Source organism: Hydractinia symbiolongicarpus, chromosome 5, assembly GCF_029227915.1.
Source record: "Hydractinia symbiolongicarpus strain clone_291-10 chromosome 5, HSymV2.1, whole genome shotgun sequence".
NCBI classification, from domain to species: Eukaryota; Metazoa; Cnidaria; class Hydrozoa; order Anthoathecata; family Hydractiniidae; genus Hydractinia; species Hydractinia symbiolongicarpus.
In genome coordinates this window covers 33986122-34000444 of record NC_079879.1, presented here as the reverse complement: position 1 = coordinate 34000444, position 14323 = coordinate 33986122, and the positions used below count along the sequence as shown (strand labels likewise).

Genomic DNA, 14323 nt, shown 5'->3' with positions numbered 1-14323 from the left:
CATATCGAGTTCTACAAAGTACCAACTTTACACCTGAGCAGCAACAGTTAGCAAGAGCAACTTTAAATGAACTACAGTATGATGCAATGGTAGAGCAGTTAAAGAAAATATTTGGGGATACTGTGGCTTCATTAGGAACAAATACTGAAGTAAAGATAGAACCAGTTCTTCAGGCAAGTGCAGATACAATTGAGCAAATTACGTCACTCAAAGAGGGGGATATCAACGCTCAAGGTTTAGAAGAGGAAGACCTGCAGCTGCTTCAAATCAGAGATATGCAGGAAGAAAAACCACACCCAACAATAAAAGAATGAATCCACCCGATCAATTTGGAAGTCCATCAAGATGCAATATTTGCCAATCTATATATCACTGGGCTTCAAACTGTCCACACTCTTATGAGAACCAGGAACCTGAGGATGTTAGAAAAGATGACAGTCTTTCCAAGGTTACTTTTTTTGCAAAAATCAGAGAAGATGAAATGCAATCTCTGGTCGGTGAAACCCTGTCATGTGCAGTTTTAGACTGTGGTTGCACAAAGACCGTTTGTGGTAATACTTGGTATCAATGTTTTATTGATAATCTTCAAAATGATAGATTGCCCGAAGAGCATCCCAAGCAAATAAGACTTAAATTCGGAGATAGTGAAGCAGTTTGTTCTATGAAAAGAGTGTTCTTACCTGTAATTATTGGCTCAAAAGAAGTTTATCTGAAGACGGAAATTGTCCCAAACGAAATTCCTTTGTTACTGAGTTAAGCTTTCATGAAAAAAGCAGAGGCAGTTTTAGATTTTAGCAACAATTCGGGGACAATGTTTGGAGTATTCAATCCTTTAAAATTTACCACTACAGGCCACTATTGCATACCTTTGAACAACAACATAATATAGATGGATGAAAAGAGACATGACCACTTGTTACCCCAGGTTGCTTTTGTTTGTGCAAGTGCAAAATCAAGAAAAAGTGAGATTATCAAACTTCATCGTCAATTTCGCCATCCAAGTGCTGAAAAATTAAAACCTCTCATCAAAACATCTAATTCCTTATTAAATGACCGAGGTGAAGTTAAGAAAGTCATCGATGAAGTATCAAACTCTTGTAAAGTGTGCATCAAATACAGAAAACCAAGACCACGCCCTATTGTTGGCTTACCAATGTCATCAGAATTTAACCAGTGTGTGGCTCTAGATCTTGTGCAACTTTCTCAATCATTATGGTTTATCCATATCATAGATGGTTTTACCAGATTTTCATCAGCAAAATTGACAAAGACGAAAGACAAAGATGTAATAACAGATATTATTTTTGAAATTTGGTGTGCAGTGTGTGAGCAGTTTAACATAGAGTTTTCAAAAACTGCAGCTGAAAGTCCTTGGTCAAATGGACTATGTGAACAACACAATGGTATGATTAAGAAAATGCTGAAAAAAATTACTGAAGACACAAAATGTACACACAATCGTACACTTTTGTGGGCTGTAAGTGGAAAGAATTTTTATCAAGCAACACGGAATTTTCATCAAATCAGTTTGTTTATGGTAAAAATCATGACTATCCCTGCATCCTCACTGATCATTTTCCATAATGACATAGTTTCAAGTAAAACCGTGGCCCATAACCTTGCTGTAATGCATGCATCACGAAGAGCCTTTATAGCAGCAGAGTCTTCTGAGCATATACGAAGAGCATTGAGGCATAATGTTCAGTGTTACAATGATGAGCAATATATCAATGGAGATAGAGTTTTCTATAAGAGAAAAGACAGTGAAAAATGGCATGGACCAGGCACTGTAATTGGACAGGAGAATAAGCAAGTCCTTGTAAAACATAGTGGAAGTTATGTTAGAGTACACATGTGTCGCTTGCAGAAGTTTGACCAAGTTTTGCATTTACAAAAACCATCGCAAGACACGGAAGGGAGTACTGAAGTGACAACTACACAAGTGAACAATTGCATTCTACTTGAACGCGATGTTTTTGGTGAATGTGTTGGTGCAAATGATTTTGACAGTAACAATACAGAAGAACCAGAAAATGAGAAAACAACAAATTTACCAACAACAAAAGAAACAACATCAGACGGTGCCTCAATAAATAAAACAACAACACACAAGATATCAACAAATAAAATCACAACCAATCAAAATGTTAGCAATTCGTCAACAGTCTTAGGAATACCAAAGTTGAAGTCAAAAATCACTTACAAGCTAACTCCTAACAGTGAATGGACAAGGGGATTAGTCCACAGCAGAGCAGGAAAAGTGAACAGAAAAGGAAAAGAAGGCAGACAGTATGGTAGCTGTTTAAATGTCTAAAATGAAGACACAGGTGAAATAAATTGGTTAGATTTCAAAAGATGTGTGAGTGACTGGCAACCTGTTGTTGAGACAAACGAAACTGAAGTTAAGTACTATTATCGACTCAAGCAACTTTTACAGATGGGATCCTAAATGCAAAGTATAAAGAATTGGCCAATTAGGAGGACAACAAAGTTTTCTCCACCGTAGAAGATAAGGGTCAATCTGTAATATCCACAAGATGGGTGGTCACAACACAACAAGTCTAAGAAGATTAAGAGAGTTGCGTGTAGCACCCTTGCTGCTGAGACAATAGCTCTTGTTAATGGTATTGATACATGCATATGGGTGAAGAATGTGATAAATGAAGTGTTGAATACTAATCTAGAAGGCATCTTATGTCATACAGAGAACAAATCATTGTTCGAAGCTGCCCATTCAACAAAGTTCTTGGAAGACAAACGGTTAATGGTTGATATGGCTTCCCTTAGACGAGTATCAATCAGAAAGAGATTAAATTGAAGTGGATTTCTACCAAGCATCAGTTATAGCAGATGTATTAACAAAAACAAGAAGCAAATAGCAAAATAAATATTTGGTATTTCTGATATTCTTAAAATAAAGTTTATTTAAATAAGTCAAAGAAAATTGTTGTTGTGTTTACAGTATATTTATAGACTGTATATTCTGCTGGTACCGACCAACTAACCTGGTTTAAAAGATAAGATATTATTCTACCAACAGTAAACTTTCAAGCCAAAGCCTAGCATATATAAGCACTTCTTAACGAGCAGAGTAGGTCAGAAAGTGTAAACTAAACCTGTTTCAACCTGTTATTTAGCCTATAGTTATTATTTTGTGGACAAACTTTGTTTTGGTCCAGCTATAAAACTTAAAAAAAGACTTATATTAAAGATGATTCCTCATTTAAATTTTGATGACGTAGCCAATAAAATAATACAAAATGTAAAGAATTTTGTTTTAGTTACAATGGCGAACAAATTTTATTTTTTATTTTTTATTTATTTTTGAAAAATTTCATTTTACCGGCAGAATGGGTATATACTGGATTTATTCTGCCAATACCAGCAGAATATCTATGTTAGATAGATAAATGTGTATATTTTACATGACTAGATAGATAAATGTGCATATTTTACATGGCTAGTGTCACATACCCAATTATAGAGTCTGCACCAAATAGCTCTGTATATTAGAATGCTTATTCTCCAAACTTTCAAGGAAGCACTAACCGTTCAGTCTGAATAAGCGCCCAGAGTAATAGTTTAAAAATTATATACTTAAATTCTTAAACCAAAAACACGGAAAACGGAAAGAAGCAATTATGTAGGGAAAACTAGATAGCTAGCTAGCTAAGCAATTCTCTAATTTTTTTTTATAAATTTTTTTTCAATTATAAATTTTTACTTGCTGAAAAACAAATGCTAGCCCAAAAAAGGATGGGTTAAAACTGGACTAGAGCTAGCTAGTTATAAAAGCAATCTAAATTACACAGGAAAAAAAAGAAGATATGAAATAAAGCCAAAAAAATTTCAGATGATAAATCTCAACATCTCCACACCGCTCGCGTACCATCTTGGCAAAACAAAAGCAAAGCAGATATATGCGCTCGGGTACAAAAATAACAAGACCGGGGGTTGGAAAAATTTTGATTTGCTTTAGCCTCACATGTTTTATGTTTGAAAGTCTTCCGTTAATGGTGGGTAAGAAATGGATATTAGGTTAAGTACGAACCTGCTATGCAGTAACAGCAGCCACCAGGCTTATCATTTTGTCCCGCTAGCATTGGTTATTTCCAATCAAAATTTAGTAGTAAAAATTGATCAATTCAGTAATAATATTATTATTGTGGAAAGTTTATCATTTCTTGAACATGAAAGTTTAGTAGGCTACGTTTCGGGAGATCCTTCTTCCATCATCGGGAAAAGTCAAATGATGTTGAGCGTGTTTTATATAAATACATAAAGCCTTAGAACTAACCATCTTTGTGCTTGTTATATTGTGAAAGACTCAATTCCATTATGTCTCAGGGTTATTATGTTGTATTAACAATTCTCTTTTATCGAATTTGAACCTGGGCGGGGTGAGTAACTTCACATACAGAACTTGTTGATCCGCGTAACGCTAAGCGCTTTACGACGGTCGTTAAATTTCGCTTATTTATTTCATTTTACTGAGTTGATATCAGTGTACCAAATACTGACTTCAGGTTTTCGGACAATTTCTTGGAAGATGACTTTTCTATATGGCAAACATTCTATAGTAATTAATAAACGTATAAACAGAACGAAGTCAACATGGACGAACAAAATGTTAGGTTTATTTCTAGTTTTAATAACATTAATTTTTGTATAAACAAAAAATTTACATTTTTACAGAGAAAATTTCAAAACAACGTCAATGAAAAAATCCTTCAACATCACAACCCAAAAATGAATCGTCTTCAGCGTCCAACTACAAAAAGAAACAAAAAATAAAAATTGGCGTTTTACATTACAACCAATGAAAAAAACCAATGCTTTTCCAAGAGTGGCGGTAAATCAAAAGACGCGGTAAATCGAGAGGATTGCTTATTAATATTCGTGTTAAATTTTCTTTACGTCAAGGAATATGAACTAGGTGAAACCATGGAGATGGAAATATATAAATATTTCATCTCCATGGTTAAACGTAAAGATGGACAAGCATTTTCACATGAAATTTCATGCTGTAGATGATCTACGGAGCAATGCGGATATGCACTTTTCTTCCTTTAAAACAAGCGAGAAACTACATCTTAATTGCTCAACGACAAAGTAGTTACTTTGACGCTACGTCACAACTTCCATATATTAGATTAACGTCAGTGTTTAAATTAAAATAGTGAAGCCATTGCCGCCATTTAAGGCTCAATATAAAAAAAAAGGTGGAGATAGCATCTCCTTTGTGGGTTACTAGGGGCAATCTAGGACTAAAATAGGACTAATTTCTTAAAGCTGGGTAGGTAGGTTGTCCCCTGTGCGCTAATTCGAGAGGGACGCTTATTTGAGAGTAGGCGCCTAATCGAGAATTTTCAGTAAACAAACTGCTTTGTCAAAATTGATTTTATTCTGTTCCGGCGATTAGTAAATCTTTGGAAAAAGAGAAGAATAAAAAAATTCAAAACGTGCTTACACCAAAATCGAAACTGTCTAATGGATCCAGTTTAGTTTGACTTTCATTGCTAAGTGGTCTCTCTGCATCCATTTGCTTCGCTTTCTTGTGAGCTTGATAATTAAATAACTTTTTCCCGGACGACCTTGACACTCTTTGTGATGAACTGCCTTGATTTGCATCTTGCATTCGTGATTTCTCAGGGGTTCTATCTGACTGTTGGACCTGCTTCGAAATGTACCAGGGGTTCGAGTTTTGCTTCGCTCTGTGTTCATTTTTCATAAAAGTTTGCTGCAGTTGGTAAAGCTCTTTTGCTAGTGTCTGATGCTGCTCACTCAACATGGCACATTCATTCTTTCCATCCTCCAAATCAGTCAACATTCTGAAAAACAGGCTTCTTATTGCTATTTCTATAGCCGTATATTATCTTGAATGATCGTGCACAATAAGTTTTTAGGACTCCTTTTATAAAAGTCGTTCATAACATATTTGTTTCTCATAATTTCGACACTACTTAATGTGTCTTTGTCACGTGTAGAATATATTAATACTAGAAACAAATATATAAAAGATTGACTTCTATAAAAAAAAGAAATAAAAAATAACTTTTTTTCCGACAACGTGTATTTTGTTTTTTAAAAACACAATTTTATTTTATTTCTAGTCCACGTCTTTCGGCAGGAATTTCTACGGCGTCTACGGGTATTATAATATAGATTAATAATTATTTCAAGTGGGGCACAGCAAAAGAAGAATGAAAAATATAAAAGTAGTAAAAAAATGAGTTCAAATGAGTTTTATAAAACCTAAATGAAACGTAAAAAGCAATATAAACAACTATTTTTGATTTATTTCGTTTTTTAAAACTAATTTTAGCTTGTTGAAACTTAAATAAAAATCTAGCTTAAATAAAAATCTAGCTTCGTAAAATTTAGGATCACTTAAAAGATAACAAACGACCGTTTTAGTTTGGTATTAGCGAAATCAACTTATCATAAAATAATAATTTCATATGATTTATTTGTAAAAATAATAGGGTTTTTGTACCTTGTGCAACGGAGTATTCTGTTATAACACTCAAAAACTAGTAATTTCCGTAACGCCACGCTAGACTGGTATCCTTCCGTGCTTTACTAGCCTCGGTAGTAAAAACGGCGACAAAAAAAGGAGCCCATTTTAAAGTTCATCCGGCTTAAGGCGTAGAACAATAAATTGAAAAACTTTTTAAAAGCATAGAATTAAACTTACTGATGCAGTTCTGGTTTCATTGTTGACTTTTTTGCAACTTTTTCTTTCACGATTTTCAGTTCTTCCTTTTCTTTCTTTAATTTGCACAAATCTGTTACTAAAGCTGCAAAAAATAATCCCATTTGTATGTTAACCGTTTAATACAAAAAATTGTCTTCTTTTTTATCGCCAATAGGTACTCTGAAAGAGTTTGGTAGACATAGAATCTCTACTACTGCTTTTTTTACATTAGCGCAATTCCTGTCCCTCATGTGTGGAAACAGTCTCCGTTCTATACAACTCACTACACCAAATGATGATTTCTTTGCATGGTTTAGAGAATTCTGATTGCACTATTTTAGTACAATTTTACTCTTAATTTCATCCAATGGGATGCCTCGTACATTTCTGGAGTCCGCCAAAGTGGGACATTTTTATAATTCCGAAAAATAAGTTTACTGCAGAGATGAAAAGTAAAGATAAAGTTGATAGACATTTTCTACACCCAACACTTTTAAAGAGATGTTTACCTAAACAAATCTTGAGAAGAAACTCGACGTACCCTCTTTCAAGTCATTTAGTTGACTAACTTCTTTGTTCAGACTGTCTCTTTCAACTTCGAGTAACTTCAATTTCTCGTCGCGTGTTTGCATAGCTGCAACTTCTAAAAATGCAAACTCAACTTTTTCATTTAGGGCTCAGAACTATAAACACAAAAGAAAGGGTTACCTAAAAATCGAGAAAATCCTTTTTTAATATATTTTTAGTATTCAACCATAAAATTCACACGGTTTTCTAATTTAATTCAAAGAACTCAACCATTTGCCAGTGTTTTTGGAATACTCAGGAATACTTTATTTGGAATACTCAGCGTTAAAAATAATTTTGCAATCAACTTACAAGGGTTGAAGTTGTTGTTCGCATCAAATATTTGATGCGTTGAATCAACTCCTTCGTTGAATATTAGTTGAAAACAACCTACTGTAAATGCTCTAATAAACGTCCCGGGTGTTTATTTTATGGTAAAGATTTTTAAGTGGACGTTTATTGGAGACGGTCATTAAAAGGAAACAGGGGAAGGAAGGTATAAGCCAATTTTAATATCCATTACCATTCCGCAGAATACACAATCAAAACAAACATAGTAACATAAAAACGAGGTTAGTTTAGAGACAATTCTTTGTTTAGCGCTAATTACGAACGTTTGGTAAAAAAATAAATAAAAAATGGCATTTATTTGATATCCATAGGGCTTATTAAAATTGTTATGGATTTTATATTTTACACTCACACACAACTTGGCTAATACCTAGCTAGCTAGAGGTTAAACCAGTGTTGGATGATTATTGACACATATAATTTTTGGTGTTATTGGGTATCTTTCATTTTTTTGTCCTGAGCATCCTGGGGTTAGTGGATTATTAGGCCGAAAGGTGCTCTTCATCATGTTGACATTAAACAAAATGTGGGAAATTTTTTTATCATCCAAGGTAGAAGAATGTTTACTCAAAAGTACCCTTGACTTTTTTAAACAATTATGGCCTGTAAGAAAGTATTTATTGTAAGTTAGAGTACTGGCATATTCTATTATATTATATTATTATTTGTTCCTAAAAACAAAGTCTAAAAATTTGTATAAATTTGTTACAGGGTCACTTAGACATAAATCTGATAGAATTGATATAAAAAATTTTGTATTGCTATACCTCCCTTGAGTTTTAAAATTTAAGCATCGTAAACCTTTTATAAAGAAAATCATATTATTTCATTTTGATCAAATAATAATAAATTTTTCTTTACAAGCTAAGAGAATTGTAGATGAATAAACTGGTCAAGATTTGTTTTAAGCAACATATTGTTTTTCCCATATATTACATGTTTCCAGGAAAAAAAATACTCCGGCAAAGAATGTTTTATATGCAGATGGCCTTACGACTAAAAATGACCACTATCAATAGCTAACAGAGGTCTAATGAATAGTCTCGGCACTGTCAAGTTAATTCGAAAGATAACAAGAACAATTTTAAAAACCTTGAACTTAATTTTTTTAAAGAAGAAAGCTTCTATGCCTACTAAATTTTTTCCAGTTTGACGCAAATTTGTGACCTGTGACAAAAACATTTTCGTGACGACAGCAGCATGTTTAATTCATGAATGTGTCTTCACCTTCTGAAAATAGGTTTTAGCTATCTATCTAGTTAGTTTGATAAACAATTTGTGATTACTAAGTAAATTAGGTTTAGCCAAAAATATGTTTATTATAAATGTAAACTAAACAAAAAGATAAGAAGCAAGTAGTGGAGTGTGAAAATAATAAGAACACCTATAACTGGATAACATATCATTTCTGTGTGCATATAATATCTAGCTGATGAAAAACTAGCTAATTTTTAAGAAAATAATTATTATTTAACTTATATGAGCCATTAAGATTCAGTAAACTAGGTATACATACTAGATTTTACAGTAAAAAAAAAGTAAACTTTCTTGAATGGAAAAGATGTTTATATTGGCTAACCAACATTAAAGTTGTCATAAATACACACTTAATTGGATAAATATTTATAATTTTTGTCACACTACCACTACTAATAACCTTATATACTTGTATACACTACGACTTTTCCAATATGAAAATTATAAACCAACATTTGTTGATAACTAAAACAGCAAGCAAACAATTTATCATCCTGAACTTTATTTAAACTAACCTCGTTTGCATGCAATGTTTTGGTATTCGGCAACCAGGGTTGATCATGAAAAAGCAATATTAAAAAAGGCTTGTTCAACATTCAAGTTTTTACAAATAAACAGATTGAAAGGACAAGTTCGCAATGCCTTGAATTAGTTAGAAAGTTAATTGTAAAATGTTTCTCTGGTTTTTATAATTCTCCTGATCTTGAATTCAGTAGAAAGCCTTAAAAATCAACTCTTCTCCTTATTTCCCTATAAACTGCTTAAACAAGTTAAACTCTAATAAACATTAATTTTTGACTAAATAAGGGAGCGTTGGAGACAGGCGTTTTATTAGAGACTAGGCGTTTTTTTCAAAATTTCCAATATTTTTTGGCCTGCTTATTGGAGACGGATCTAAGAATGAATAAAATTCTACATCAGAAACGAAAATTTCCGGACAGATAAACTTTCGGATTTTTGTTTGTCCGAAAAATTTCCGTCCGAAATTTGGGTCTACTGAAAGTTTTTTTGTCGGGAAATTTTGGATTTTCTAATTTTTTTAAAAAAGTGCATAGAAATTATATATAGGGTAATTAGAAAATCAATAAAAAATACAGTTTTTAAATTTAATATTTTCGATATTTTCACATTTGGCTGAGGCTCTATCTATAAAGTTGGATCCTGAAGACGCTTTTTAGGTCTTGATTAAATATATGTACACTTTAAATGCTTCTAGCCTTCTTTTGTGTCATTTCCCATAATCATTACTTTGAAATTTGGTTAAAATTCGTTCAAAAGACTTACCGAAACATTTTTTGACTTTATAAATTTGTCCGAAAATTTTTCCGCTGAAATAAAAAATTGTGTCTGAAAGTTTTTCCGCCGAAACATTTTCCGCGGAAAATTGTAGTTCCTAATGTATGCTGTTTTCCTCAAATGCCATGGTGTTTCTGTAATGCTTAAAAAATCTAAATTTTGTAGGATTTCCAGGTCGCTGTCATCTGTTATTCAGTCACATACTTTGAATTTCTTACGTTTTAAAATTTGCCCATGTTCTTCTTTTACTTTACGTAATTTTTCTTTCAAACATCCTTCAAAGTCTGGCATTTCACACTCCCCAGTTAAAGGAAATTCTTTCAAGAATTTGTCGCACTCCTTAAGGAACGCTTCTCTAAATAAGACCAGTTTGTATTATGCAACAGTAGATTAAAAATTCGTGAAGCTCACCAGGAGTTGAAATTGAAAAATACTGAACAATAAAAATCTTGACCAAAACAAAAGCAAAATAAAACAATAATATCTTGCAAAATTAAGGTTACGAATGGCTTCCTGCTTCAAATAATCGTTTGTTGATCGAATTTTATCATGTACCTGTAATTTCTAAATCTTTTAAAAAATCTCGAACAACTTGTAGTTATGTTACAATCTGATTCAAAAATCGTCCATTTTTCAGACTTAATAGTATGTGGGCCAAGGACGTAAACGTCGTTTAGGTTCTGTGGCCTAGCTTGTTCAGAGAAAGTTAAAATGGCGAAGTTTTTTGACAACAGGCAACTACTATTGTCAGTTTAATCGATATCCAGTGGAATATTCATTATTCTTCAAAAGTACGAATATCATTTCTTTTATGAATTAATATTTGTATTTAGTCACAGCATTTCCGTCTAAGGAGTCTGGGCTTACCTTAAAGATAACGAGAGTGCGGTCAGAGAGCCAGAAAACAAATAGGATGCTCAATGGGGTTAACAACTTGAAAACATTTATTTTTGAATTTAGCATGTTTAAATTCACTATGTAGATACCTTTGTCACAAAATTTGGAGTACGAAACTTTTTTAGAAGCCTTTAAGATACATTGGCCTATATTAGCTAAATACGTCTATAGTTAGACAAAAATAATTCTAAACTTCTAACCTCTCATTCTCACCTTCGTGATTTAACTCTTCCTAAATGATAAATCATGCAACAACTATACACTAAAAACTAGGACTTAATGATACGTATTCATCTTTCTATATCTTGCGAGAATCCATTGATTAGTTGACAGACTTAAAATAATTATGCATTGCTGGGCCACGCATTTAAAACCAGCTGTAGAGATATACAATTAAAATCCATTTCTATGTTTCTTGTGTGGAAAATCAGGTCTCCTTGATATGAAATTTAAAGATAGAAAAATGAATAAAAATTCCTGAGCATGCTGAAAAAAAAAAAATAATTTATAACAGAATTTTTAATTTAATATCCTATGACTTATTAAACCTGTTTTATTTCATCCCAACTAAGTAAAGTTTCTGAGCTAATAGTACTTTCTTTTCTTGGATTAATTTTCACTACTTTTTTTATTTTATCTGAAAATATTATCAATGATTATTTGTTTTCAACGAAATCTTTAAAATTGAATTCATGAATTCAAAAAAATTTGCTCAATTTTTTTAAAAAACACACCCCATATAGGTTTCCTACACTTTTGTAAGATCTTTGTTAAAATATTTTTGTTCTTTTGGCACACCCTAAAAAAATATTAAAAAGTAGTTTCCTCACTATTAACTCTCGTAAGTCTGCATTTTCTCTACATGATTCTTCTTTTTGTCCCTTTAAAATGGTTTCCCTCATGGCAAGCCATTTCAATTCAATTTCTTCTTGCACCAGTTTGTGATTGAGAACGCTTAGACTACCTTGCAAAGCTTCAACTTCATATTTAGTTTCTCTCAATCTATCTTGATGATCTTGGATGTTTTGATTCACTGAATAAAACACAGTTCTGATGATTGTACCATATCACTGCATGTATTAGGCAACCCTTACGTAAGTCGAATTTCCACTTACATATTTTTTTGCCTTAGCACTGACTAGTATTAGTATCAAAAGCTGAATTCAATTCAACTGTTACTCGGAACAAACTGGAATGGTAAATACCAGACAAATTTCTGGGTTAGACGTTTAGGAAATGTCTTTTTGCATGAACAGAAATATTTCAATTCTAATCTGATCTGTTGGGAGGTAAAAGTATGTAACTTGCCTTTAAAGGCACAGTGTGTCCTTACCCTGAATTACGTGCATATAACTGATCAAAACACACCTACAGTAGGAGCCTCGTTAACTTCACTTTTCATTTTACTGCAACTTTATGTGTCAATATAATAAAGGGGAAAATTTAATTAAAAATTAAATATCTTAATGAACCTTGGTCAGCCTTGTCCGCCAATGTGCCTTATTTCATACAAGAGTGGTTGAAAAGAGTACAAATTTTAAAGACTAGGGTAAAATTTTACCAACAGCAATCCTGTTCCTTAGATTCAACATTACTTTTGAGCTCGTATGCACAATTGTACCACTGAAAAAACTTGTCTGGTCACTTGACAGGCTATTATAGAAATTTAATCTCATGAAGGGATGGCATACACATTTCTAAGCTAACTGATTAGAGTGACCTTGTGATAGTGATACTATAAGTATAACTTTAAATGAAACATGTTACCAAAATGATAAACAAGCAACTTTCTTACCTTTTTTCAAAGCTTCAAATCTTTGCTTAATCCTTTCTTCTGAATGAACAATTTGTTGAAACAACTCACTGATTACATGACCACTCATAATATTTTTTTTTTCTCTGTATGATTTATTACAACTGAATACAAATAAAACAAGAAGCCCTGGGGACTCTAAGAATTTATGCTCGCTACCAAAATATTTGATGACAACCTGTTAATTTGTTGTGTTATCATGCCAAACATTCGAAGAGATTTGGTGCATGAAGCTCTGAAGATAAAGCACACAAGTGACAATATATCTTACAAGAAACGCAAACAAAACGAAACGTGTCATAATAAACTAACATTTTAAAAGAAATTGCTAACAAAAAATACAGCCTATCATTTATGGTTGAAAGTCTTACGATTGAAACGTTTATGGTCTTAAACGGCATTTAGTTGACAAAAAATCAAAATTTTGATGTGACCATCATTTTCAGCATACTTTTTTTATTAACTGTGCCAATTTTTGTCGAAAATAAAGTAGTTTTAATTTTTGGACAAATTTTGGCCTGAAATGACATTTAGGTGACAAAAATCAAAATCATGATGGCACCAATATGTTCAGCATACTTTTTTGTTAACTGTGCCAAATTTTGTCAAAAACAAATACCAATTTTGGCCTGTGACAGGTACAAAGTATTAATGCTACTGATATTTGCTTAAACCATTTGCAGTAGCTTCTAAATGACTTGGTAAGTTTGCAGAAAAAGTATTATATTACACAAGAACAATCTAAGAATATTTTACAGGCAAATAACTAGAACAGAATACAATTTTATTATCTACTAACTCAGTTAAGGTGGCAGTAAGCTTCTTTTGCTGTCCAAACAGCTGAATATACTCATGTGATTTATGTATACAAAAACTTTTTTTACTATTTTTTAAAAACGTGAGCCTTAACACATACTAAAATGATTTGGGTTATTCACATTAAAGGAGTTTTTTTTTATACACATTTTTAAACATTAAGTTTTTGCATATTTTGAAAAATACCATTTTCTTCTACAGCATAAAACACGGTTAAAAGAAAAATATCAAGAGTAAAAATATGTTGCTTTCTAAGTGATCAACTTGCACTTTGATCTCCAATTATTTATCACTGGAAGCAAACATTCTATCAAAAAAGTACCAATCATTATATTGCACTAACTAATAATCCAATTTGCAAGTATGTAATATTTATTTATTTGCTAAAAGCTTAGACTATGTGGGAAAAAACAGAAAAAAATCTAGTGCCTAGTATAATACCTCCCATAGGTGTGGATTTAACATCTGTTGTTATATTCTCCCCTGAAAGATATTCAATTACTTAGTTGTTTTTTTCTCTCTCTCTGTTTACATACGCCCCCTTGTTATTAAGACATGTTGTATTAGTCGCTTAAAAATAATGAAAAATATATTTAGGTCCCTTCTTCTTTCACACAACTTCTGATGAA

The 14323-nt window shown here is 32.3% G+C and overlaps 1 protein-coding gene across 1 annotated transcript; it reads right to left on the bottom strand.

Annotated features, from left to right (window-relative positions):
• Window positions 1–4060: 4060 nt before the first annotated feature.
• Window positions 4061–13443, bottom strand: LOC130646205 (golgin subfamily A member 6-like protein 4). Its single transcript, XM_057452362.1, has 8 exons — window positions 12861–13443; window positions 11896–12098; window positions 11266–11297; window positions 10387–10523; window positions 7239–7340; window positions 6698–6800; window positions 5471–5831; window positions 4061–4771 (listed from the first exon to the last, which is right to left on the bottom strand). The coding sequence occupies exons 1-8, from the start codon at window positions 12946–12948 to the stop codon at window positions 4715–4717; spliced, it is 1083 nt and encodes a 360-aa protein (XP_057308345.1). The 5' UTR covers window positions 12949–13443; the 3' UTR covers window positions 4061–4714.
• Between the last annotated feature and the right edge of the window lie 880 nt (window positions 13444–14323).